General features: G+C 42.3%; 1 protein-coding gene across 4 annotated transcripts in view; it reads right to left on the bottom strand.

The window, feature by feature from the left end:
• Positions 1–273: 273 nt before the first annotated feature.
• The window catches only part of pak4 (p21 protein (Cdc42/Rac)-activated kinase 4), a 45777-nt gene continuing 20959 nt past the window's right edge, over positions 274–25091 (bottom strand). For all 4 annotated transcript variants that reach the window (XM_085430834.1, XM_085430835.1, XM_085430833.1 and 1 more), the window contains 10 exons: positions 21497–21724; positions 21111–21316; positions 19666–19870; positions 18872–19105; positions 18188–18646; positions 17159–17292; positions 15520–15646; positions 9404–9529; positions 9183–9317; positions 274–7995 (listed from right to left, as the gene is read on the bottom strand). In XM_085430834.1, the coding sequence (XP_085286960.1) occupies positions 7840–7995; positions 9183–9317; positions 9404–9529; positions 15520–15646; positions 17159–17292; positions 18188–18646; positions 18872–19105; positions 19666–19870; positions 21111–21316; positions 21497–21697 (1983 nt within the window). In that variant the 5' untranslated portion in view covers positions 21698–21724 and the 3' untranslated portion in view covers positions 274–7839. The remainder of the gene's footprint in view (positions 7996–9182; positions 9318–9403; positions 9530–15519; positions 15647–17158; positions 17293–18187; positions 18647–18871; positions 19106–19665; positions 19871–21110; positions 21317–21496; positions 21725–25091) is intronic.

The raw sequence follows: 25091 nt of genomic DNA, 5'->3' as shown, positions 1-25091 counted from the left end.
GGTCATCGAGACCTCAGACGTGGCCAGAAGAGCCGCAAGCTGCTGTCATAGAGGAAGGGTTAAGCTGCACTGAGCCACATACCAAAGCATGAAGACGCCATCTTTAAAATGAATTCTGGTCCGTGTCTCTGTAATAACCTCTGATCTGTAACTGGGCCAAGCTCTTTGAGTCGTGTTTGTTTTCCACCATGTAAACACATTTATGCACGACCAACATTTCAAACACACCAGGCACACGAAGAAAAGGAAATAAGAAACACACAGACTCTGTGGATCTTTTACAAAAACTGTATTTGCAAAAAAGTAAAATTTGCAGAGTAAAATCTATGTTTTTACAACACCAGTGACATTTACAAAAACGGTGCAGGTAGTCGCTCGCATGTCTGACAAAACAACACATCAACAAAATCAGATATTCAACAAGTCAGTGGAAATCTGAACAGGCCGTTTGTTGTATTCCAGTCAGTTACTCGTTCGCTGTGGAAACCAGAGGAAGGTCCTGCAGGAGTTTTCCTAAGAAGCAGGAAAACTTTTAAAAACGATGCCTCAAAGAAAGGCACTGAACCCTGAACTCTGTTAACAAAATGATCCACAGGACGCCTCTGACAGATCTGTAGGAAAATTGAAAGTTAGCAGCCCTGCTTCCTGAAAAAAAATCCTTTTGGACCGGACCTCTTCCCTGGCCCCATCAATCAATCAGATGTCTGTGAGGAATGTCAGTGAGAGCTGTCATTTTAAGCATGTTTAAATGATGAAGACCCCTCAGATATGTGAGATGAGAAGAGGATAAAGCATCATGGAAGTGTCTTTCTCCCCCATCACCAGCGGTCCAAGCGTCAGAGTCAGTTAGTTGTCTGTCAAGTAGTGGCTGTAAATGTTAAGGCATGAAATTGCGACGTGTCTGCACACACAGCAGTACAATCTGGTCCACGGACACGTAGTTACGGCTACTTAAGCAACATCTGGCACACCAGATGAACAAGATTCACATTGATAAAGGACAGCTGATCAAACGGGGGTGATACAAAAAACAGAGCGTCTTTACAACATGACAAAAAACTGTCACCAGACTAAAAGGGACTCTATCTGACCCGGGATCAGGGCCGCTGTTTGGGACAATTAAAAAAACAAAACAAAAACTCCACACACAACAGAAAGAAAAACTTAAAAACAGCTATGAACAGACTCCTGCGCACTAACATCCAAAAACATATTTAATTTACTTGCAATGTTTCATATTAGACCTTCATCGTGGACATGTTTCTGTTCGACTCACGAACCAGACGTTTCTACTGCAAGAAAAACACGTGAAACGTTTGCAGAACAAAGTTAAAAATTACGAGACTGAAGCCGTTGGTCTCGTGCGTGCCAGTTTCTCTGTGCATCGCAGTTTTGAGGGCAGTGAAGTGACCGATTAAACCGGAAAGCACGAACTAAAGCAAATCTAGGTTAAGGTGTCAGTGAGCCACAAAATTCAAACCTCTCACAGGTGACCTGAACACGTTCTGCTCCTGGCAGCGCTCCCCGACAGCTGCCGTCTCTCACAGCTGGACACAGACTTCTTGTTGAGCTGAAGAATTTCTTTTGGTTGTGTTAAACAAACACGTTTCTCAGTGTTGGGAGAATCTTGTTCTTGCATCAATTCATTTAATCAATATTTTTAAATTAATATTTACATTTAATCTTCTTCAATACAGTTTGATGCTGATGTCGCCTCCTGCACTCGCTGGAATGAGTGCACGTGTGGAGCAGCGACTCATCCATGAAACGAGAGCGATTCTGACTGCTGCTATTGTTTTTCAGTTTTTTATCATTGATGAAAGTGTGTGAAAGGCACGATGAAGCGTGGAGGACAGGCAGGTGAGACATTTTACACAGAAAACCAGACTGGAGGAGTTAAGGAGAAGGAGAAATGAGGGCAGAAGCTACGACCGTGTGCAGCTTTTGTGGTTCAGCGGATCCACGCTTGGTCACGGGTTTTGGCTGAACAGGTGAACGAGGCTCTCCTGCTGGGGAAGCCTCCTGGATGTCCTCCCCTGTCTCTATGTGGAAGATGATAGCCTACACTGTTCTTCCAGAGAAACCCTAGGAGGCATTGGAAGAGCAAGCAAACAGCCAGGGTTTAAACCCATGACCTTCTGATGTGTTAAAAGCTGAGCCGGCCCGGTGCCTGATCCACAGAGACCCCAAAGAACTGCTGCCAGACATGCAGTCCTACTCTAAATCGTATAAAAGGTTCTATTTCCACTGGCTATCTGAAAAAAAAGCCTCCTGCCCAGACAGACCAGAGCTGCCCAGGATGAGGGACGAGGTTTAAGTGGTTTTAATGTTGGGGCTGATGTGGCTTCAAAACAAACAATTAAGAGTTGGACTCTTATTCTGCTTTTCCAGTGCCCCCAGTATGATCCAGTCATTTTAACCAGCAACTTATAACAGATTAACAAAGTTCAGCAGGAAACACAGCCAATAAAAACCCAACAAGAATCAGCGGCATTAGCAGGAGGCCAGTCTTCGTGTTAATCAGTGTGAAAACGTGCAGTTTAAAGCTGAATTTAGAGGCTGATCTGGGATCGATACACAAAACAGAGAACAGCGAAGTTCAGAGTGTTTCAATCACTAAATAAAGATTGTCATCCAGTCCGGCATTTCATTCCTCTTTTGCGCTCGGTGACTCATTACCAGCCTGCTCCACTTTTCACCACAGAACATCCAGATGATAATTTACAGCCTGGGAAGCTGCCAAGAAGACAAAGTACAAAACGCCTGCGAGACGTTTCAACTGAGCGGATGCTTCTGAAGAGGAAGGAAAAAAAAAAAAAAAAGAGCGGCAGGGACGAGGTTTACAATTAACCTACGTTCATCCTGTGGTGGCACAAAAACATGCAGATTGAAACCCGGGCATGGAAAATATCGTAACGCACGTTTTCATGGGGTGGAAATTATTCTTTTTCCGCCTCCACTTTTATGAAAAACTGCAGGAAGGCATGGGCACATCAGTGCTGAGCGCCTGAAGCTAAAAATTCAACACATTATTATATGATCAGAGGTTAAAGCGGCTGAAAGAAAGCTTTTCCCCGAGGTTAAGGTGCCGCCTAACGGAGTCTGCATCTTCAATGTAACCACAGAAGAAAAACCGTGAAACTGTGCGGGGTGATGCTGCTCTCACTGAGAAATCCTTCAGCCTGCATCATGAAAGCAGGGTCGGTTCTGCTTTCCTTATATACTACCACATCTGTGCTGTCAGGGCAGTGGATGTTAAACCTGCAGAAATTCCAGGTTTTAGCCTGTGCCAAAGAAAACCAGGGTATCATTAACACAGGCGTACGGTTTTTGTTTATGAAATGGTCTTAAGTAAGCTGAAATCACACATTTCTACCAGTGAAGGTAACGCAGACCCTGCTGACATGTTCTCACGTGCGTAAACGCTCGTTTTAAGACTGGAAAAATCCCTGAAAACAAGGCCAAAGTTTCAAATATCGAGCAGCTGCTTCCAAACACGTTTTGGCCTCCAACCAAAGGAAAATCACCAGGGTTGTATAAGCTGTTGTTTTTGTTTGTTTTTTTTAAAGCTGGGGTTTGTTAAAGATTAGAGGACCTCATTAAGGAGTTGGACACGTCAGCATCAGTGCGGAGGCTCTACTGGTCTGCCGCCTGGACACCAGGAGCAGGTTGTCTTCTTTTATTGTTGTTATTGGCAAACAGAATAAAGGCTCACTGATGTCACATCTGATAAAAACCACAGAAGCAATCCAGTGTCAAAAACAAAGCTTTACACCTGCGTTCTTCTAAATGTCCAAAAGGGGGCAGCTACTCTGTATAGAGGTCTTTTTTGTAAAGATTTCATTTTTAGAGTCAGATGCCGATTATCCAGTTTATGCACAGTCAGACATCTTTTATATACAGTCTATCGCTAAAAAAAGGGAAGGCGTGAATAATTTAAAACTATTTTTTCACTGAGCAGTCAAATAGTCATCCAAACTGTCACATCTGTTCCCCGTTTCTCACCCTATTAAAGTGGGACAGCCTCGAACACTGAGCTGGATAGTGAATGAAATGATTGGTTAAAAAATTATTCTTAATCAGAAGTTAGTTGGGTTACAGGGGGTGGAGCTAAAACAGCTCTTCTCAGATGGAGGATGAACTGCACCCTGTGTTATTTTGGACTTGCAAAATACTCCAGCAGTCCTGCGCAGCTGGAAAAGAGGGTGTCATTTTAACCATCTTCAAACCGCAGCTAGCTGTGCTTTGCAGAAATGATAAACAATGTTAGGAAACAATGAGCTTGAACTAAAACCTACTTCCTGCTTCGACGTGCTTCTACTCTGTGCTGCTGCTCTTTGTACAAAGCTTCAAATATGTCAGTTAGACAGCTGCTGCGTCAGCATGGTTAACAATACATTTATGTCAAGTACAGTAAATGTGCTAAAGGCCACCCAATCATACACCTCCAGGAGTGTTTCCAAAAAGCAGAAGGCACCTGTAAGTGTGCTACATGTTTCCCTGTGTCCATCGATTGGAAGTATTCTGGGTTGGCAGTTTATAAAAAGCCACCTGACCGAGTTCTGGTCGGATGTGGAGGCTGAACTGGAAGACAAAGAAGGAATGGAAACAGGCCGAGATAGGAATGCGTCTGCAGGTTGTTTATCTCCGTCTCCCTGCAGGGCGCTGGAACACAGCAGAAGCAGCTTTCCTTCCATCGTTCTAAGAACGACTGCTCACAGTCACACACTGCACAGATCTCAGATGGGTAGTTAAGTCTGAAAATGTCAGCCTGACCCCCTCAGAATCAGCTGACTGCTTTTTTTTACACCAACTTCAGTTTATGGAATGAAGCTGTGCAACATTTTACCTTCATACTTTCAGAGTTACAGCCCCTAACAGAGGCTTGCTCTTCATTAAAAGTGCAACGTTTTGTACTCTTGATGGTCTGCGACGAAAAAGCTTTCACAGCATGAAGGCAAAATTATGCACGGCTTCATGAAATATACTAAAGTTATTGTACATGAAGAAAAATCAGCTGATTCTGAGCAGGTCAGGCGGGAAGAACGGAAGTTTTCATGGAATGACTTCTGTTTACTGATCTTAGGATTGCCAGGGCAGAAGCATACCCCCCCCAAAAAATAAATCAAACTGAACTATTATAAGTAGTTTTCATTTATTAGTTTATATGTTTATTTATTTAAAAATTCTTCATTTAAAATCAGTTTCCTGAGTGGTCTTCATGTTTCAGTTTGCTGTAATGTGGTTGTGTAGACAGCCCAATCCTCGGGTTACTTTGATATTTCACTGAAACTAAAGAGATCTCGATTTTTTTTTCATATTTAGGTTTTAGTTTATTTTTACCAAACTGTGATACTGTCAGTCGATTTCAGCCGCCTAAGGAGGAATTTGGGACTTGAGTCGTCATCATTTGGTAACGGTTATGATTTCTATGAGCTGCAAGAAAATTAAAAGAGGAAGGGCAGGCCGAAAAAAAAAAAAAAAAATCACATTTCCATATTCTTCTTCTACCCATCAGAGCTCTTTACCCATTTAGATTGTTTTGGTGCGAGTTGTGCAGGTTTGGAGAACATGGATTTAGAAAATTGTGGAACTAAATAGTCCTGAAAGCACGATAAGCTCAACAAAAGTGCCCTTATACAAAAACCAAGAATTTTCATGCAGGAACTATTTTCTCTCAACCAAACCACATCTGAAAGCGTATCATTCTCCAGGAGGAAGCGTAAGCGGCCCGTGTCGAGAGGCTAATGGTCGTGCACCAGCAGAGCTTGCAGGTCCACATTTACATATTGAAACTTGTACTGTTACCAGGGAGTGGTGCCAAAAAATATGGTAAACTCTGTGCTGTTGTTGCTCCAGCAGCTGACTGTTTTTAGGTGACAGAAGTCAAAATACACACCCTCTCTCTTTCTTCTCTGTCGCTAAACCGAGTGTTAAAAAGAATGAAAACTTTCCACTTTCGTCAGTTTCTTTTGGTTGCATTTCTTCCTCTTTGCGAGGAACTTTATTGCTGTTCTCTTCTCTTGCTGTGTCAGATTATCAACCAATCAGCATCTGACCCAACCCCGTTGGCTTTTTAGAGGGCCGCAAACACTCCAAAGCATGTGTGCTGGTTGAATTTGCACAGTTCCTCTCTCTGTGCAGCCAAAGAGCTGAATAAACAGACGCTGCACCACAACATTAATGTCCTCCCTCTCGGCTGAGCTGTAACGATAGCAGGCCACATGCTTCTATTCACTGGAAAAAAAACAGTTCCCCCATGAAACAAACTGTTCGTTTGAGTAACCGGGTAAAATGATGGCAAGCTCTGCAGCACTTTAATAACCATTTAGTTGAATTATATTAAAGCAAAGGCTGATATCTCCAAAACAGCACGACTCGCACCAAAATGATCCAGATGCATAAGTAGCAAAACAGTCCAGAGGAAAAATGAACAAGCCTGATTTTGGTAACCTGTCCCTTAAAGGGTAGATCTGTGCCTCAGGTCTCGTGCTTCCTTTAGTTTTTAAACATCTCTACATTATTAGCAGCTGGAAGCAGATTTTCACACGAGTGTTACATCTCCAACAGACACACTCTCCGCTGGAGCGTGAGCAGCACAGCTCATCGACAACGAAGCTGCTTTTCTTAATCATGGCTGACACTTCTGTTTGTGAGGTGGAGTAGTGTTAACATCGTCCTATAAATAAAAGCCTCTGCGTGACAGAGACCTGGTATTATCTTATTTCAGAGTGGACTCAAAGTGGCAATCAAACACGAAACGAGCAGAGGAACAATGTCAGCAGCTGGAAACTTTGGACAAAGACATGAAAGGACCACAGAATAAAAACAGCTCAGTGACGGGCCAACGAGCAGCAAGTCAGGCTCGTTTTCTAGTTTGTCGAGTGAGCGTTGAGTGTTTAAACCCTACTGTTCTAAAAACACGAGTGAAAATCAACCAAACCCAGGGGGTGACTCAGACACTCAGACCCAGGTTTAAGGGGCTGTGTGTGCTGTATGTGGTCTTTCTCTACAAAACAAAATCAAACTGGGAATGCAGCTTCTATCTCTCATCAACAGTGCTTAAGAAAAAAAATCACCACATCTCACTCTAAAATAAACCAGGAAACACTTTACAACAACAACAAAACAATCACAAAACAGATAGTATAACATCACAAGTGATATAGCTCTCTATGTTCATTGTACTTCAGGAGAAAAAGAAGAAGAAAATTCATCTGAAACCACGACTCCAGTGTTTACTTTTTCACTTAGTGTACGTTTGCTTGTTTACGACAGGAAATTAGTGTTTTTAAGGCTACAGAATAAAGTCGGAGCCACAAGATTTCCTCTCTCAGTAGTAAGTTCTGGCTGTGATGAGGACAGTCTCCGAATGCAGGAAAAAAAAAAAAAACGAAAGAAAGAAAATCGGCTTACAGATTGTCCAATAGTGATGTTAAAAATCAGCCAATGGGCTCTCGGCTCCTTCAAAGCATCAGACTGGTGTGCAAAACCTCACCTTCACACCTCGAATCCAGGTAAGGGCCACAGATAGGAGGAAAAAAAGATCCACAGTTCTTAATCTTTCCAATTGAGGCTCTTCAGGTAAAAGTGTTTACAGGAGGCTCCTCTGCTGCTCACACACACATGTATGAAACACACAAACACACACACTCCACCTTATTGCCTCTGTTTGTTTTATGGAATTCACTCTCGCAGTTCAGTGACTCACAGAGGATACTCCTGCACACCCTGTTTTCACGTCTCCTGTCTGTGACCTCTGAGGGTCACTCCTGTGTGTGCAGGAGTATCCTGTAACACCATCTCCAGAGTCCAGGCGTCTTAGTGGCGCGTATTATCTCACTTCATCCTGTTCTGCCGCATCAAAGGCACGATGCAGGACGGCGGCCCCCCCTTCGACAGGAACGGGTGCTTGAGAAGCTCGCTGGCGGTGGCCCTCTGAGCCGGGTCTCGCACTAACATCCGGTCCAGGAAGCTTTTGAGCAGAGGGGAGACCTGGGAGAAAAGAGACATCCAGGTGTTACTGATGCTAGAGTTAAGATTTTAATTGCTTGATGCCAAAACATCCAGCTGTTAATCTAACAACCAATCAGATGCTTCATTTAACCACATTGGTTAGTTACTCACAGTTTACTTGTTTTGTTAAAACATGAATAAAAGTTGAAGCTTGTACTTTAATGTTTACCGATTGTGTTTAGATGCTGATGAAGTTACAAGCCCCAAAGGCAGGAAAAACACTGTTACAAGCCAAAGACTCAAATATTTTAGTTCAAAAACAGTCTCAAACTGTTTTTATGTCCCTGAGAGCAGACATGCCTGATACGGTCATCTCAGGCACATGGAAGCTGCACAGAAGCAGCTTTTTTCAGACCGTGTGCACCGAGGGATCCAGAATAAATAAAAGTAGTATTATTTTGAATTGTGAATCATGTAGAGTTACTCTGGGAGTGCCCAGAATTAAAAATATCGAGAAGGAAATGAGAGTCTTAGCTCCCTTTGAACACTGCTTTTAATCTGAAAGCGTACTGCCCTGATGGATGTGATACTCTTTAGCTCGTTTTGATGCATTCTCAATCATCCAGGTAGGTAAATCTCCAGAAGTTGCTTCTGTTCATCTGGTGAGTCGTGTTTTCAGTGGGAGAAACGTTTCATCACTCATCCAAGTAACTTGGACTGACTGAAGAAGTCACTTGGATGAGTGATGAAACGTTTCTCCCACTGAAAACGCTACATCCAGACGAACAGAAGCAACTTTTGGGGACTCTTTAGTTCAGGTGGCATCAGCACCAGGACCTGAGCCAGGCCACAGATAACTTCTGTCATTGTTGCTTGATGACACAAAGTAGAAATCAAAGTTGCAGATTACTGAACACTCCTTTCACCTTGCATGTCATTTCGCTCATGCAACATTAAAATAAGGACAAATTATAATCACACCTGTGTTAGCAGTGGCCATAAACACCACCACTCCATTCTTCCTCTTGTGGAAGCAGAAGTTCTGCTTTCATATAAAACTAAACTTTCTGTGCTTTTGATTGTGTTTCTGTCACTAAGGTGAAACTGCAACACTAAATTCTGCCAACTCAACTGTGTTTCATACAAAGGCTGGTTTTATTAAAAGCTGATCTGTCTGGTTTATTTCTGGTGTTTTCAGCTTATTGCCCTTTCTTCTGTTGCTCTACCTTGTGCAGATTCTTCAGTTTGGGTGGCAGGTTGTCTCGAATCATTTTCATGGCTTTGAGTGGCGGCTCATTGAAGTACGGTGGCTCCCCATCCACCATCTCTATGACCATGATACCCAGAGACCAGATATCCACCTGGACACAGAGAGGAGAGACCACCAGTGAGGGGTGGAGACAAAAATACAGGTTTATCCTGACAGACAACACAGCCAGAGTGTTACCTCTGGTCCGTAAGGTAATCTGGATATGAGCTCTGGTGCCATCCAGTATGGAGTTCCAACCAGAGACTTCCTTCTCTGAACTTCCTTAGACACCTGTGCACAGAAACCAAAGTCGGACAGCTTCACCTGCAGATGGAGAGGAAGGAGGAGAAGAAGACAAGAAGAAACAGGAACATTATTGTTAACATCAAACAGCTTTTCTCAAACAGACTTTACTTGAGCGAGCAGCTCGTGCTCATTTTGAGTCTCATTTGTGGGCAGTCCCCATAGCTCTTATCTTGAACGCTCTGTTGTTGCTAAACAGCTGGTTCCAGCACTTCCTGTGTCATGTTTCCCCACCTAGTGACTTGATATCATTCACTCACCCTACAGTCAGAGTGTAAGCTGTATATAAAAGATGAATGAAGTCTGATGTTCTCCACACAATCTGACCAAAGAAGGGATGATACTGAGCCAATGATGATGCCCTGGTTCATCCCTCATGTTCACTCAGTTCAATAAAAACTAACAAATAAGAGTTTACAGAGACAGAGAGCTGAGGCATGTTTTCCCCAAAACCTCTATAGAGTCAAGGTGATCCCAGCTGGGCACCTTTCATACCTGGAAGTTACAAACATCTTTTACGGTTCAGTTATGGGTCAGATAGACGCCAAAGGCTAAGACTGCAGCTACCTTCAGATTAAGATGGTGGAGTTAGTGGACTGAATTTGAAAGTGACTTTAAGCTCAGCTGATCTGAAGTTCCCCAAGTGTGTGTGTGCAATTATTCATTCATTTGTTTAGATAAGTGTGGGTGTACTTTCCTGCCTGCATGATGCACACATATACAATCTGATTCTGTGTAAAACACCACTTGGATACTAGATAATAGACTCCTGGTAACAGAGCCAGAATGGTTATCGGTTTACTGTTTCAGCCGCATAAAAATAAATATTCACACAGTTTATCTGATGAACCACACATGACCTCATGTCAGTCAGGCATCGCTGCCATCCACACCTCTTTCTGAGAACGTTTTTGCATGGCTGCACACTCAGACACTGAGCCTTGTGCTAAGTGTCTGCCACAGTGCTGGCTGCTGGGTTCAGATTACTCACAAAGAGAAATGAAACGGCCTGTTAGGAGAAGTGGTTCACACTGCACATGTGTGAACACCACCATACACAAACATGAACACGATGGTCACTGAGCTCCAGCAGACGATACAGCACAACCCAGAACAAAAACCCACTGCCTGACCTTACCGTAGGAGGATGAAACCATCACACAAATGCAGCGCTCAGCACGCAGGTGCATTTAGACGCAACGAACACTCTCGCCCCTCTGCCGAGAAACGCTTCTTGCTTGGCTGATTCTGCTTCCCCTGCCAGGCCAAACCACAAGCAGCAAGTAAAACCCAGCCCAGCACCAAAACACCACAGCTGCCAACAGGAAGCGCTCCGTGAGAGAACGAGACCACCCAGAGAACTTCAAACTACGGTTTTCAAATAAGCAGACCGCTACTTCCCCCAGAGCCTGCATGCACGTCAGTGCTTCATGTTTTATTGTAACCCGTTTAGGTTCATTCAGGGTGCTAACAGATGACACTCTGACTTGATTTTTTTAATTTACTGAAACTTTAACTACTAATACAGATACTGGAAATAAAATGACTGCATAGCTAATCGCTAGGATGGAGCAAGACATCCTCTGCTTACAACGGGGAAACAATTTATTCTGGGAAGTGTACTCCTTAGACATGCCACTTTAGACTCATGTTAACCTGAGCCATGTTTTTAACTATGAGGCTGGTTTACAGGCAATAAAACGGTGAGAATTTATTTATTTTTGGTTATACGCTTAAACTTGTTTCTTCTAAGAAGGTTGTGGGGGGTTTATACTGTTTATTATTACACTGGTAAAGAAAAATATTCGTAGAAAATCATTTAGAGGACCTGCCACCCTTCATACATTTGCAGTCTTTAGACATGTACGGAAGTTGTGCTTTCAGTTTTAGTGCTGTATGGGTGAGTATTTTATATAGTTGAGTTTCAACAGCATTCCGTATTTAGACTAATAAGATTTGTCAGATGGTGATGATGATTTGTGTGGGTGTTAAAAGTTTTGCATTCAAGTGATGTAAATTTCCTCATCAGCCATTGAGCACAAGGCTGCAAGCAAACATCTGCGTGCCCACCAGTATTTTGGGACCATGAGGACTTCTCCAACAGAACTACAGCGAACCAACACAAACCCTACAGATGGACTCCAAGTCTACTTGGAAAAAAGGAGAACAGGAATGACTCATCTGTGGTGTCCATCTGTGTCAGTAAGCAAATATAATCCCTCCCTTAGAGCCCTTTTCCCTCCAAAGATGAAATTTAAATAATAATAATAATAATAATAATAATAAGCTAACACTTTGTGTTTGTAGAATCTGCAGTGTTTGAAAAAGTAGCCAACACAACATACAATAAATAAATGAAACAATCTGAAGGTCATTAGAGCTACCAAAACACTACTGGAGACATTACAATAGAAACATTTCTGCCATGTTAACGCTCGTTTACTCATTATATTCTACTGCAGCAAACTGTGGACACAGAGTCTCACAGGAAGATTAAACAGAGCTGGCAGGTGCTTTATCTGTCTCACGACAGAGTAGACAAAGCGCTTTGGTGTCACTGCAGACAAACGCTTGGTCATGCATAGATCTGGAGGCCGAGGGGATGGCGAAACCACAGCTCATAAAGACATCAACCCACAAGCATTCATCAGATGCGATCAAGCGCAAAGTGGTTTATGCAGAAGCATCAAATGTGTGACTTGCACAGCAAGTGCGCTCTCAGAAGAGGCTCAGCAAAGACCTCCGTCTGTGTATAATGTATACGCACTACACTGTATAAGCAGGCTTCCTCTCATTGGAATTTATTCTAATTATTAAACGTGAATTAAGAAGTGGTGGGCCAACTCGGCCCTGCAGGGCTGAAGAGTTACAGTGAAACGTGTGGTCTTGATTGCAGCTTTAACAGCTGTTACAGACAGCCTAGCATCCGTGATCTGAATCTGCACTTTCTGACTAAAGGGGTGTGAATCCAGATCAAAGATGATTATGAGGTTATGAAAAAAAGGAAAGGTGGCAAACTGCTGAGCTCCAGTTTAATAATTTACTGTATAATAAGGCAAATGGTTGTTCTGTGCTGATGAGCTATTAACTGAGATGTGAACAGAATTACAAACAAAACCACCAAACGACGATGATCACAATGCCAGGAGAAACTGCAGGTGTAACGACGCCAGAAATACACGGCAGCCGCTTCTCTACAGGAACAGCACAAAACTTTTCTAATGAGGAACTGATTTTTGGGCATTTCATCGTACACGATATAGAGCCTCGTCTTCTATGAAGAAATGTGTGTGGATTTCTGCAGAATTTTGATTTCATGATGTGATGAGAGAGCTACAACACACACAGTGAACGCATTCAGCGTCACGGTTACATCAACTTATCCTATGTGAGAAAATTCTGGCAGCAGTGATATTAAAACATTAAGTCAGCAAGACCTGCAGAGTTCTTCAGTTTTAGAGGCACAGTTCGTTTGTGTGTGTGTGTGTGTGTGTGTGTGTGTGCACTATGACACACCAGAGGATGAGTTCCTTTTTTTATTGGTTTAACTGTGGTTTCATTTTCTGTAGAAAGTAGAAACTTGCTTGTCACCAGGCAGGAAGCGATTGGGCATCTGTCTCAGATGCAGTAGTGGTTAAGAGGCATCTGGTTCCTTTTTCTAGCTGCCATTTTATTTTAACTCATGCAAGAAGTGGGCTTGGTTTTGTCAGTGGCTGCAGTGCATCCTGCAGAGTTTGTGCACCTCAAGAGACTAAATTTAACTAGAAGGGATAAAGCTGCACCACTACGGGCGCATTCCATAGTCCTTTCTCACAGCAGACAGCGTGATGCGCTACAGCAGAAAACAACTCTGATAATGCTATTAATATTAGTGGTTAGTGCATTCTGCTTAAGTAATGGTTTACTGGGAAACCCCCACCCTCACATTTAAATAGAAAAGAGTCATACTTCAACTGTGCTCACTGTATAACTAGCTAATAATTAATAATTTTTAAATTAAAACTAAGAATAAAAAGAAAGGAGAGACAGCCTTTTTGTTAAAGGGAATGAAATTATTACATAAAAGTGTTTTACATGGATATGAACACAGGCCTGGGTTGAAATTTCTTCTCTTCCCTTGTTTGAAGTGTTTGAAAACTCCTCGTATTTGACATTTCAGGCTCATCTCTACTCTGAATGTCTCTACATCTGACTGTTCTGCCCTTTCTCTATATCTAGTACACTTTCAACGTGGCAGGTATACTGGTGCAGGCTGGATTAAAGGCAGTGACAAGTTTGACAGTATTTGGATGAATGTTTTCTTATATTTTACCAAAACACTTTTTCTCCGTTTGAGTGACTGCTGCCTGCTCCACTCCGTGTGCAGTACATACGCGGGCATGTTTATTTGGCTAGCTTTGACATCAAGGCTTTTTCACATCTCTTAATCATGAAGTTTAACCATCATGAGTAAGTACCAAACGCCTTCACCTCAACGTCAAGCATAAGCCCAAAGTCCTAAAAGTCTTAATCCTTAAAGAGACCTATGGAGAGGTGAGCCAGCCACAAAGCTCTACCTCATCAATTGACAGTCTCACGCTTAACGTGTTTTATTTAGTTTAAAATGGTTTCCTGTGACAGATTAATCCGACACTCAACATGCAAATGAGTAAACAAAAAAACTCCCCCCAAAAAACTGCAGCCCACAAGTTGCCCATTATGTACAGCCCCATACTGACCAGACACATTTACACAAGCACATTCAGCAGCTGTGAGCTCTTTTCTGAATAGTAAAAAAAAAACCCCTGGGTTACACTTGCTAAACTGAAAGTGCACCACATTATAAAAAATTTAAAAAAAAAAAACACTGTGCAAACTCCAGTAAGGGAACTGAGGGTGGGGGTGGAGAGCTCAGTGATCATAGGACCAGAGAAACAACACCCCTGTCATAGAAGGCTCTGTCACTGTGACCCACATAATCGAGTGGAGGACAAGTTTTAATTCAAGCCGTCCCAGCCCCAGTAACGCTCAGGAGATCAGCGAGTTCTGTCTATCGATGGGCTCTCCTGCCCTCTGCAAGCACCGCCGAGGCATACGAGGGTCTGAGGGGAAACGAATCTCCTTTGGTGATACTTCAACGGTCATGTGCAAGTCTATATTTAGACATGCACAACATTGCGATTTATGATATTTGTGCTCTTCTTCGTATGACTAATAGAAGACGCTCGGTGATAAAAGGTCTGTTACAGTCTTTTGCTAAAAAAGTGCTTTCTCAGCAACTACGTTGTGGTCTGACATAAAACCACAAGTGTGAGGCCGTTGTTTTAAAAACAGAACTATATGATTCACCTTCCTGTGAAACTTTGACCGATCAGCTGGCTGGGGTTTCTCTTGTGTTGCTCCAACATTTAAAAAAAACTGTTCGGTTCTATGGAAAAAACATGTCAGACATTCGTACATAATTTAAAGCAGTTCTTCGTTGTTTAGGTTTTAATTTCCTCAAAATTATTTTGAAAGGTGAGTCCCTGCAAACCAGCTAACAATTGCCAATCGCGACCCCACCGGCAGGATGACCAAGTGGCATTTAGCTGCTCTCTTATTCAGTGACTCAAATCCCACATTCCTTCAGAAGACAGTTTTTGTTCTGCTCTGGAAATCCGCTGTGAGCTGAGGGTCGCTCTAACCAGAAACCAGAGCATTTGGAGAACCAGTTCACACGCTGATGTGCGGAGCTCACTGAGGCTGCAGAGCTGGGCGAGGTTATCATCGTAAAGTTCTTTTCATGAGAGGAACTGACATGAAAGTCAGCTGATTATCGCTGATATTTATTGTCACAAAGCGTATGCAGTACTATGACTTTGTCTTTTTGCATTTACAGATGCACATGCCAGAGCAATGGCAGAGAAATACAAATTAATTCTGTGGAAAATGTTGACAACATCTGAACGCTTGTTCCTTCCGGAGAAGTTTTATTGAGTGTTACGCTGCAAAACAGGAACTTAAACTGATTCTTACAGAAGTGTAGTACATACCCGTCCGTCATGAGTGAGGAGGATGGAGTCGCTCTTTATGTCTCTATGGATCACACCCTGTGTGTGAAGGACAGACAACGCCTTCAGGACGGACAGACACACTGTGGCGATCTGCTCCTCATTCATCCTGCAGACGAATAGAGACACCAGTTTTTGTGATTCAGTTCACAGTCAGGAGTGAAAAGTTCTTGAGCTACAATAATACGCATCACACAGGGTGTCTACATGTAAACACAAATGCAATTTAAGACTTCAAGACCTCTTTTAGTACAAACTTAAGATATTAAAGCTAAAACACAGTCAGTTCCAAATAACATGAAATTAAATTATCTGATTAAATTTAAGAAAATTGACAAAATTAGCAAACAAATCATTGTTTACTTAAACAACATCACATTTTCTGACCTCCAACAATCAGCACAGTTTGTTAGCATTTTCACAAGTGGGGCTTAAACCCTATTCACTATTCTCTGGTCATATGTTAATAAATTTGAATGTTCCTACTTCTGTAAACTAACGAGCAAATTGGCTTCCTCTTCATCGTCATCATTTCTATCAGTGTACTGCAAGTCTCCAGGCCTAAAATAACCACCTGCCTGGGCAAGATTTCAGTGACTTTGGTAAATAAGACCTAGAACTGTTTCATTAGCTCATGCAGGTTATCGGTCTTTTACTGTTAAACATTTCCGTATATAAAAACAGCAAGATGAGGGTGGTGAAACTAGCACATCCATCATGATGTATTACCTAAATGTTTTCAGAGGGACAGAAATTATTACGTGACATGACTAAAATATTCCCATCACACCAATCCAAATTTACTTTATGACATTTATAGAAAAAAAAAAAAGCCCCTATGCGTTTTAGACTTAGATGATTCAGTCTGCCAAACACTCTCACTCCTGTTGCGTGGAAAACAATGTAAAATGACACAGACATAGATGTAATGCAGTACGTTTCTGTGCTGAATAGATAGGAGACAGCGCCCCCTTATGGCGGAAATCATATCTGGTGAACAAACAGCTTAATAAGGGGCAGACGTAAATGGCTTAAAGCATATGAAAAAGGAATATAATGGGTACAATGACTAAAGTATTTTGGTTTCCTTCAACTAGCAAACATTGCAAAAAAACAAATCTATACAGTAAAAAAATTGGAACTAATTTTCTCCTCCTTAAATTCCAGCATTCAGTCCTCATTAGCTTGAACACTGGAGCTAAGCTAACAGAAACTAGCTGACATCACCTTTTTTCTTGCTTTACTTCACCGCCTTACAGCTAAAGTTTGTATTCATTTTGAGACTTTATTAAATCACTCATAAAGCCTTGAACGGCCTCGCTACTGGTCATACAGCAAACATGGAGATCAACATGTGCACACATGCTTGCATCAGTGCCAGACACTTACATAGGCTCTACGTTTATTCACTGCATACGCATAAATTAAGGTTTAGCGTGTGTATATATTGGTAATTAATATCACTATTGCAGCTGGGAGAACTCAGTAAACCCTGAAATGGCTCAGTGATTAGAAAAATGAATAGACAGGTGGATTTTTACTCTTATTATTGTTATTATTATAGCCATTTAATACTGCGAGGTGCTGCATAAATGACTGATGTATAAAGTTTCTCTCTCACCTTGTGTGTGTCACGATGTCAGTGAGCGCTCCTCCCTCCATGAACTCCATGACGACCCAGAGCTCATCCCCCACCAGGTAGCTGTTATACATCTCCACCACGTTCTCATGGTGATAGTCCCGCATGATCACCACCTGCAGTTACCACACAGAGAGGAAGGATCATCACATTACTTTGATCGCACTGAAGCCCTGCCTCGTCACTCATGAAGGGAGTCCAGTGTTTAAAATCCAAGGCGGAAATCTGCAACTGAGGTGAAGACGAGATGGAGCGTGAACCCCACAACGCTTCAGGCGGCAGCGCAGGCTGCTGAGATGTGTCTAAAGGCGACTTCTTACTTACTGTATTGGTTTTATCTTGACTCGAGTGTGGGGAGAGATTTCACGCATTTCCTACCACTCTGATGTATTAACATAAAAATCTGTGTTTGGAAAAATGCGCTGGTGTCAGGAAAGCATCAAATATTATTTTTAGATTTGAGACTATTAAAAAAAACAGATCTGTATGAACAGAGAAAGATCTCGTCTCCTCTCTGGTTCAGCCAGCTTTCTGAATGCCTCTGAAATACAAATGCAACATTTGTATTGACAATGTTTTACCGTGCTGATTAAACTGGGTTAAATTTTGATTGTTTATTGTGTTAAAAACATATCAAACTTCATAAATTTTAAATATACAAAAACATAATTGAATCTGACTGAGGATGCATTTTGGTTTTATTTAGATTTAACACAGTGTCCTAACTTTTCTGGGTTTGTACGTTTACCATGGACCCTTTTCAAAATAAAAGCCACCTAAAACCTCATACACTGCCTTGTGTAAATTTTTAAAAGTATATCAATTACAGATCTCCAGAGATCAGTGACCTCACAGCTGGTTAAGGCAATGGCCATCAGTGCAGTAAAAAGTGCAGAGGAAACGAGCCAACTGGAATAACCAAACGCTCTACATTCCCTACTTCTGTGTACTTTTTGCCATAATCTGGCATGTTAACTCTGACCTTTTTAAGTTGCCAAACAGATCTTTTACCTCGTTGAAGAGGAGTTCTCTGCGCTGTTGTTTCCTCAGGTCCATCTTCTTCACGGCGACCAGTTTTCCTGTGGTTTTCATCGTAGCGATACACACAATCCCTGTGGAGCCCTCACCGATCTTAATGTAGTGATCCAAGTAGGTCCGCGGATCGCCCGGATCGACCACCATCTGCAGTGCCGCCCTGAACTGCTCATGGGAAACTCTCTGGGGTTCCCTCTGTGGTGAGCGGCCCTGAGGAGGAGCACCCGATGCAGCGGGCCCAGAGGGTACAGGGGGTCGTGGGGCTGGAACGTTGGGGTGAGGGGTGTGCGGGAGCTGGGAGGACTCGGGGGCCAGGATGGGGTGCGAAGAGTGATGAGGGTGTGGGTGGCTTATAGGGGGTTTGGAGCCAGAGGAACCTCGGACGGAGCCGCTAGAGGGGCCGTTCTGAGGTGAGGACTCATGGTGTCGACCCACCTGGAAAAGAGAGCCAAACTTAAGCACAAACTTAAATCTAAATGAAGCTTTTCTGTCACAACATCTTCCAACATCTCGTGAGGTGCACGAGTGTCAGGATTATTATGGAGCTATGGTAACCGTCACAAAGAAAGCAGCTAAATCTGATCTGGAGATCTGCCAGCAGGCTCAGTTTAGACACGTCTGTGATTTTATCACTGGTTCCCTGAGGGTTCCCACCCCTACCTGTCCAGTGGGGCTGCGCCCGCCATCGCTCTCTGTCCGCGGGTATGTGTTAAACGGCCGAGTGGCTTGTTGAGCAGTTTTCATCACTCCCTCAGACATTGGCAGATTTGGGGTGCGTATGTTGGGTCCTGAGAGAGGCCTCTTGTCTCTGGGAGACTGAGGACTGCTGTCCCGTGCCACATAGCTGGACTTTGGCCTGTGGTCACCAGGCTGATCCCGCTGAGCCCCATGATCCTGAGGAGAGGGAAAAATCCAGAGAAAGTAAATTAATGGGAAGTACTCACGGAGAGACCGACAGAGAGGAGGTGCTTGTACTGCCTGTTACGCTTTTATTTTCTGTAATATTTAATATAAATGGTGAATGGAATTGCACTTACATAGTGCTTCTCTACTCTGAGCACTTAAAGCACTTTGTACTACAAGCCTCATTCACCCACTCACACACATTCATACAGCGTTTAATTCTGTGGCTAAGCAACTTCTATAAGAATCACTATTTTGCGAGAGTATGTGGGCTAAAGGAGCAAGGGGTCAAACTGAACCACAATCAACCTTTTGTTATAATGTTCATGTCAAACATGCCCAAATTTCCAATCATGATATCAGTGTGAAGCAAAAGGCTTCAGATTACTCAGTTTCAACATTTTTCCCCCTAATTTTGGATAAATGTGATGACGCCTTCTGTTTGTGAGGGGGGAGTCAATCAGAAGAAAACTGGGCAAGAACTGAGCATCAAACAGCCTTAAAAATAATAATACAGCTGTGAATGTGAATCCAGGTTCTTCGGTATCTACCTGGTCTCTGTCCCGAGGCCGTCTGTCTCTGTGAGGGGGAGGAGGGGGGCCTTGTCTGTCCCTCTGGGCTCTGTTGGGCTCTTGACCCCGGGGCTGCTGTTGGGGGCGGCCCTGGATCACCTCATCTGTCTGAGGAGGACGGACTCCGCGCTGACCTTGGTGGCCGGGGTCACCTCCGCTCTGCTGGTCTTGTCTGAGTCGGTCTCTGAAAATCACATCGACACAAATGTAAATACAGAACAGATTTATAATAACTTTATATTATTTCATTAATTTGCATTTCTCTTTTATTTTGCATTTTATTTATTTTCAAGTTGTTTCCAGTTGAGTTTTTACTGTTTGAAAATGTTGAGTTTTAGTATTTTTACTTATTACAGTTTATTACAGAGGGTGTTTGTCAGTTCAAAATAGATTTTATGATATAAACATAGCTTGCAGTGAAGACAGATGACTCACGGTCATGTTGACATGCCAAATCTGAATGAACAAAAGGACTGAAGCCTCATTAGGCAGGTTGTGTCAAGAAGAACGAAAGCAAAGACATTTCCCGTACAGTTTTCTTTCTGTTTAATTATTTTTTGTAAACGGAGGTCATTTCAGTTAAGTGAAAAAAAACTATAAAGGGGTGTGGTATACATTTTAGTTATCCCACCAACAAAGATGGAAAAGCAATTATCCGAAAGAAGATCTTGCACTTAAATAAAATACAAAAATAAAATAACACAAAATAAAAAAACACAGACAATATCTTTATTTTTTTCCTTTGCTGCAGATGTTTATTGAGACTGGGATGTCCACATGACTGTGCTGACAACCTGAAAAAATGCCACGTAATAAAACAAAACAAAAGATAAACAAACAGAGTAATCAAAAACTGAAACTTAACACAAAAACTACTTAAAATATAAAAGAACATTTATGGTAAGTACACAATATCATTTCAGTATAGTTTAGATTTCATGACAATTTACTAAGTTTCTTCACTCCTACTTAAGTAATCCAATACTCATGAGTAAGCTTTTTTTAGCTGGTCCTGAAAACATTTGGTGTGTAGGGAGTAATGGTGCCTTCCAGAGGAAGTCAGAATTATCTCAGCCTCATCAACCCGAGTTAACAATCCAAAATGGTGGCAGTGAACGTAAACAGTATTAAAATATGTAAAACTTGTAATCTGTACTGCCACTGTTGTGCATTTGTGACTCACTAAATAAGCTATGGATAGTCCAGAGATTAGGATGCATCCATGAACGTGCTGCAGTGGTGTTTTGTTTTATGCTGTATTGGTAGCAATGGACGAATTGCTCTACCTTGCTAAGAAGCAAAACAAACCCTGCTTTTCCATTTTTTCGCACTCAACAGTTCCGGCATCCAACGTCCGAGGAATCTGGAACGAGGCAAATGTGCACGATTATCACTCCACGGGGAGCTGTAGTTCATCGTCTCACCTGTCTTGTCTGTCTGAGTAGTGTCTGTGTTGAGGATCTCCGTTCTCCTGCCCTCCACCTCCTCCTGAAGAGCTCGAGTCCCTGCGAGGGTGTGTTGGAGGACTCCCTCGCCGCAGGGAGTTGGAGCGAGTGACGGACATGGTGTCGAACTCATCCAGCAGCCATGTTAGAGACTCTGTTCCCATCCTGCTGCCGCGTACGATGGTCTGGAGATTTAAAAGAAAAAAGGAGGATGCATTACAATCTGTAAAGTTAGCAGGTTACAGGGCTGGCAGCGTGTGTTGTTTTTGTATAAAAATGACTGAAAACTACAATCACGAGAATATTTTAGATCGTCTATCACTAAAGAATCAGTATGATAAACTCAATCTCTGATTTTCGCTCACCTTTCGCGGTTCTACAGTAGTGATGATGGTCGCGTCGATAAAGGGTTTGGGCCTCTGCGCCGTGTCTTCGATGAGTGACTGCCATTGCCGCGGCAGCCCGACAAACTTCTGCTCCTGCTCGTCAAAGTCCGTGTGCACACGGTGCTCAAAGTTGGACGGAGCTGAGATCTGGATACGAGACTTCTTCTTTTTGGCAAACATGATGGCAGCTGTGGCCGAGCATCAGACCTGTGTGGAGGAAGGTGGAAAGGGATGAAGGCTAACAAAAAGTAACAGTAAGGAGAAAATGCAAATGTAAAACTCCCAAGTAAAATATGTCAAACACACATGCATGCTCACAGGCAGCGACGCTCGAAAACAACTGCTGTCAAGCTTTGAAAGTCACATCTCATTTAAGGGTTTTAGAGGCTGTGGATGAAGTCTTCTCAATGAATCACTTTCTAAAAGTCTCAATTTTCTTGTCATGGTTTTAAAATGCCTCGGGTTTAATTTGCATCGTATGTTTGATTAAGCTCCTTTTATCATGTGTTCTGTTTTACCTGTTCTTTAAACACTCAGTTATACCATTTGTTTATTTTAAGTTTTCTTTTTTCATTTATCATATTTAAAGCGCTTCTCTCTCTCCCCCATGTGGCTCTCTGTTTTATGATGAACCTGATGAAGTCCACAAACTGAAACCGGTCAGTCAAATAAAGGTGTTCTACACAGTAAGAATTGCTGGAGCTTCAAGCTCGGCAGAAGTAAACTCAAATATCAAACAGTTTCAAGAAATCTGCAGGTGATAACCGGGTGTTTCCTACCAATGTTACTATTAAGACAAAGCAAAAGTACTTTCAGTCAACTCTGAGAGCCCTCGTGCTTTTTTCTTAGCAGATATTTTTATTCGTAAAAAAGTATTTAAATCTTTGCTTTGCTTGTCAGTGTAAATTTGTGTGTTTTTGGAGAGACAGACTCAATTCGTTTTTAAAAACACGATTAGGCTGAAACAAACATACTAATCGAGTCATCTTTTGTTGTACTGCTTTGGCCTCTCGCAGACGTTAATCGAGAGTCAAATTATTCAAAATCCTGTTTCTTTTTAACCATTAATCAAATGTGATTTTTGGCCAGTTTTGGCAGCACTCGCGGCGTGTCACGTACATACTCTGTAGTGAGTCATTAACAGCTCACATTTTGCCAGATAAAACAGACAAATACACGATTCTGCACTTATCACTTAAAAATAATTGTGATTTCAACTTATCACCGTGTGCAAGTGGGAGGATGTCTCAGAACGCCCTTTATCTCATCCTGCAACATTTTCCTTTGAGGACTCATATTAGATGGCCATAAGACGACGAAATAAAGAAGTGGTTTTAATATTTTCGATATTTAACTTGTTGGAAGGACTGTGAGGCCCGACTCAGGATTGACACTCGCTTTTTACTTCAGCTGAGGGTTCTGCCATCCTGCTCCCAGAAAAAGCCTCCACGTGTCCCTGATACTTGACAACATGAACACAGGCCCACGTGAGGCTCAACAGATCGTGCAAGTGGAAAAAAAAGCCATGTAATAAACTGGCAGTCTGTCCCGCCAATGATGTTTTCTCATGTTTGACAGATGTCCACACTTAGCTAGTGACCTTAATAAAATCACCTGCTGTTGTGGTTGACTGAAACAAAAACCAGCATATGTTAGAAAACAGCAGTCTGGATCCAGTATGAAAAGAGCCACTCCCTGTAGTCAAGCAGGGGAATCAGGTAAAGCAGGTGACTGACAGGTGAGGTGGAGCGGCGTGCTCATTACATATTTAAAAAAGTCAAATCTGAAAAGTTCCCACCTCAGCGAAATCACCTGATGATTTTTTTTGATGTACTTAATGAAGCGGTGCAAAAAATGTTAAAATCACAGTAAATGTTTTCTGAACTACACAGATGTGCTGAACCAAATCAATTTTATACCCACTCCAAATATCACAATCTAAAAGGCTAAATCTTATTTTCTTCTGTGTGATTTTTGTTTCTGCGAACAACATTCAGCATCAGTCGTTGTGATTTGCTGCAAACGATCCTCTGCTTGCATATAAAGACAGAAGGTAGAGCCTGATGGGTCCCTCTCAGCACTGGCATTACTCCTCACTGTCTTTTGCAGTTCTGGTTATTCATTATTAGTCGTGTTCATTATTAGTTTAGTTGAACAGTTTAAGTGATAGGGAAAAGTCTGAATCCAACAACAATCCAACAACCATCATTGTGTGGCTGGTTTGTGTACCATCACCACTCCGAGAGTCTATGACTAAGAAAAAATTCAGTTGTAGTATATTTATAGTAGGACAGTAAAATCTTACACGGCTTCATTGCACAAGAAGGATTCTGAGGATGTAATGACTCAGCTGGCTTGTTAAAAACAGCTGCTTTCTACAAAATACTGTGCCCATTCGCTCCATTTGCTCATGAAAAGAACAAAAAACAGGAGAAAGTCGAAAACAAAGTGATGAAAAAAATGCTGGGATGTAAGGATGGGGGGGATAGAGGGCGTGATGAGGCAATTCAGAGGGCGATCTGGGCGGGTCACAAGTTAACAGAGCATGAGTCATGTTGCTGAGCTCACAGGCTGCTGTGGTAATAAAGTCTTTCACAGCAGGAGCGTTTGAAGTGAAGTGAGACCCGCCTAGAAACACACTGAGAAATGAGAGGTTCAGAGCCAACGACGCAGCACAGACAGAGGACATCAGTACAGAAAAATAAATCAGGATCAACGTCGGCAAAGAAAAAACTAACTGTACCTACAAGTACTCTAAGCATTTTAATGAGCACACAAAATGAAAATAGAAATAATCAAGAACTAAAGGAAGACCCAAGGACTAAAAAAAAAAAAAAAGTATTCCAGTCAAATCTTAAAACCTCACTCGATATGCCAGATGTGCGAAAGCAGCCGATGAATGGCGCAGGCAAATGTTAAATGATGGATCAAAGTAGAAATGCTCATGATCTTCAAATGTTCAATCATTAAGTTGATTGAACATTTATTTCTTGTTGACTGTTCCCTGTGTGCCGGGGATGAGCGGGTGCTGTAAACACAGGAGGTTCAGGTATCTCAGCATCATATTCACAACTGATGGGAAGATGGAGTGTGAGAAACCGGTGCAGCTTCCTCTTGGTCCTGTTGTTACTACAATATTTTATTAATAAATACCTTTTATTTTACCTACTTACGAAAATAAATTTTAACCTTAGCTTGATGCTTCCTTACACCCTAGGGAAAGACTCACAGTCTCTTCCTCCTAGTGAGGAAGAAAGTTTATTAATTCAACATTAACACTGGATCAGAAGTCAGTACCAGCAGATAATCAAAACCAAGGTATTGGTATCACATTTCAACTGGAAAAAGTCATGAGCTCCATTTAGTTACCCAAAAACGAGTCTGCTGGGTTAATCCTCAGAGATCGGGTGAGGAGCTCGCAGTAGAGACACTGCTCCTTTGTGTCAGAAGAAACAAGCTAACGAGGTCCCGGGGAGGTCTAACTAGGAGAGACCCTGAGGTAAATCCCAAACTTGCTGAAGAGATTATATATCATCTGGACTGGAAGCACAGCTATAAAGGAACTGGAAACTAT

Source organism: Copadichromis virginalis, linkage group LG14 (assembly GCF_057382275.1).
Source record: "Copadichromis virginalis isolate Kocher_CV1m ecotype Utaka linkage group LG14, C_Virginalis_male_GT1.1, whole genome shotgun sequence".
Taxonomy (NCBI): domain Eukaryota; kingdom Metazoa; phylum Chordata; class Actinopteri; order Cichliformes; family Cichlidae; genus Copadichromis; species Copadichromis virginalis.
This window is presented reverse-complemented; position numbering and strand designations above follow the sequence as displayed.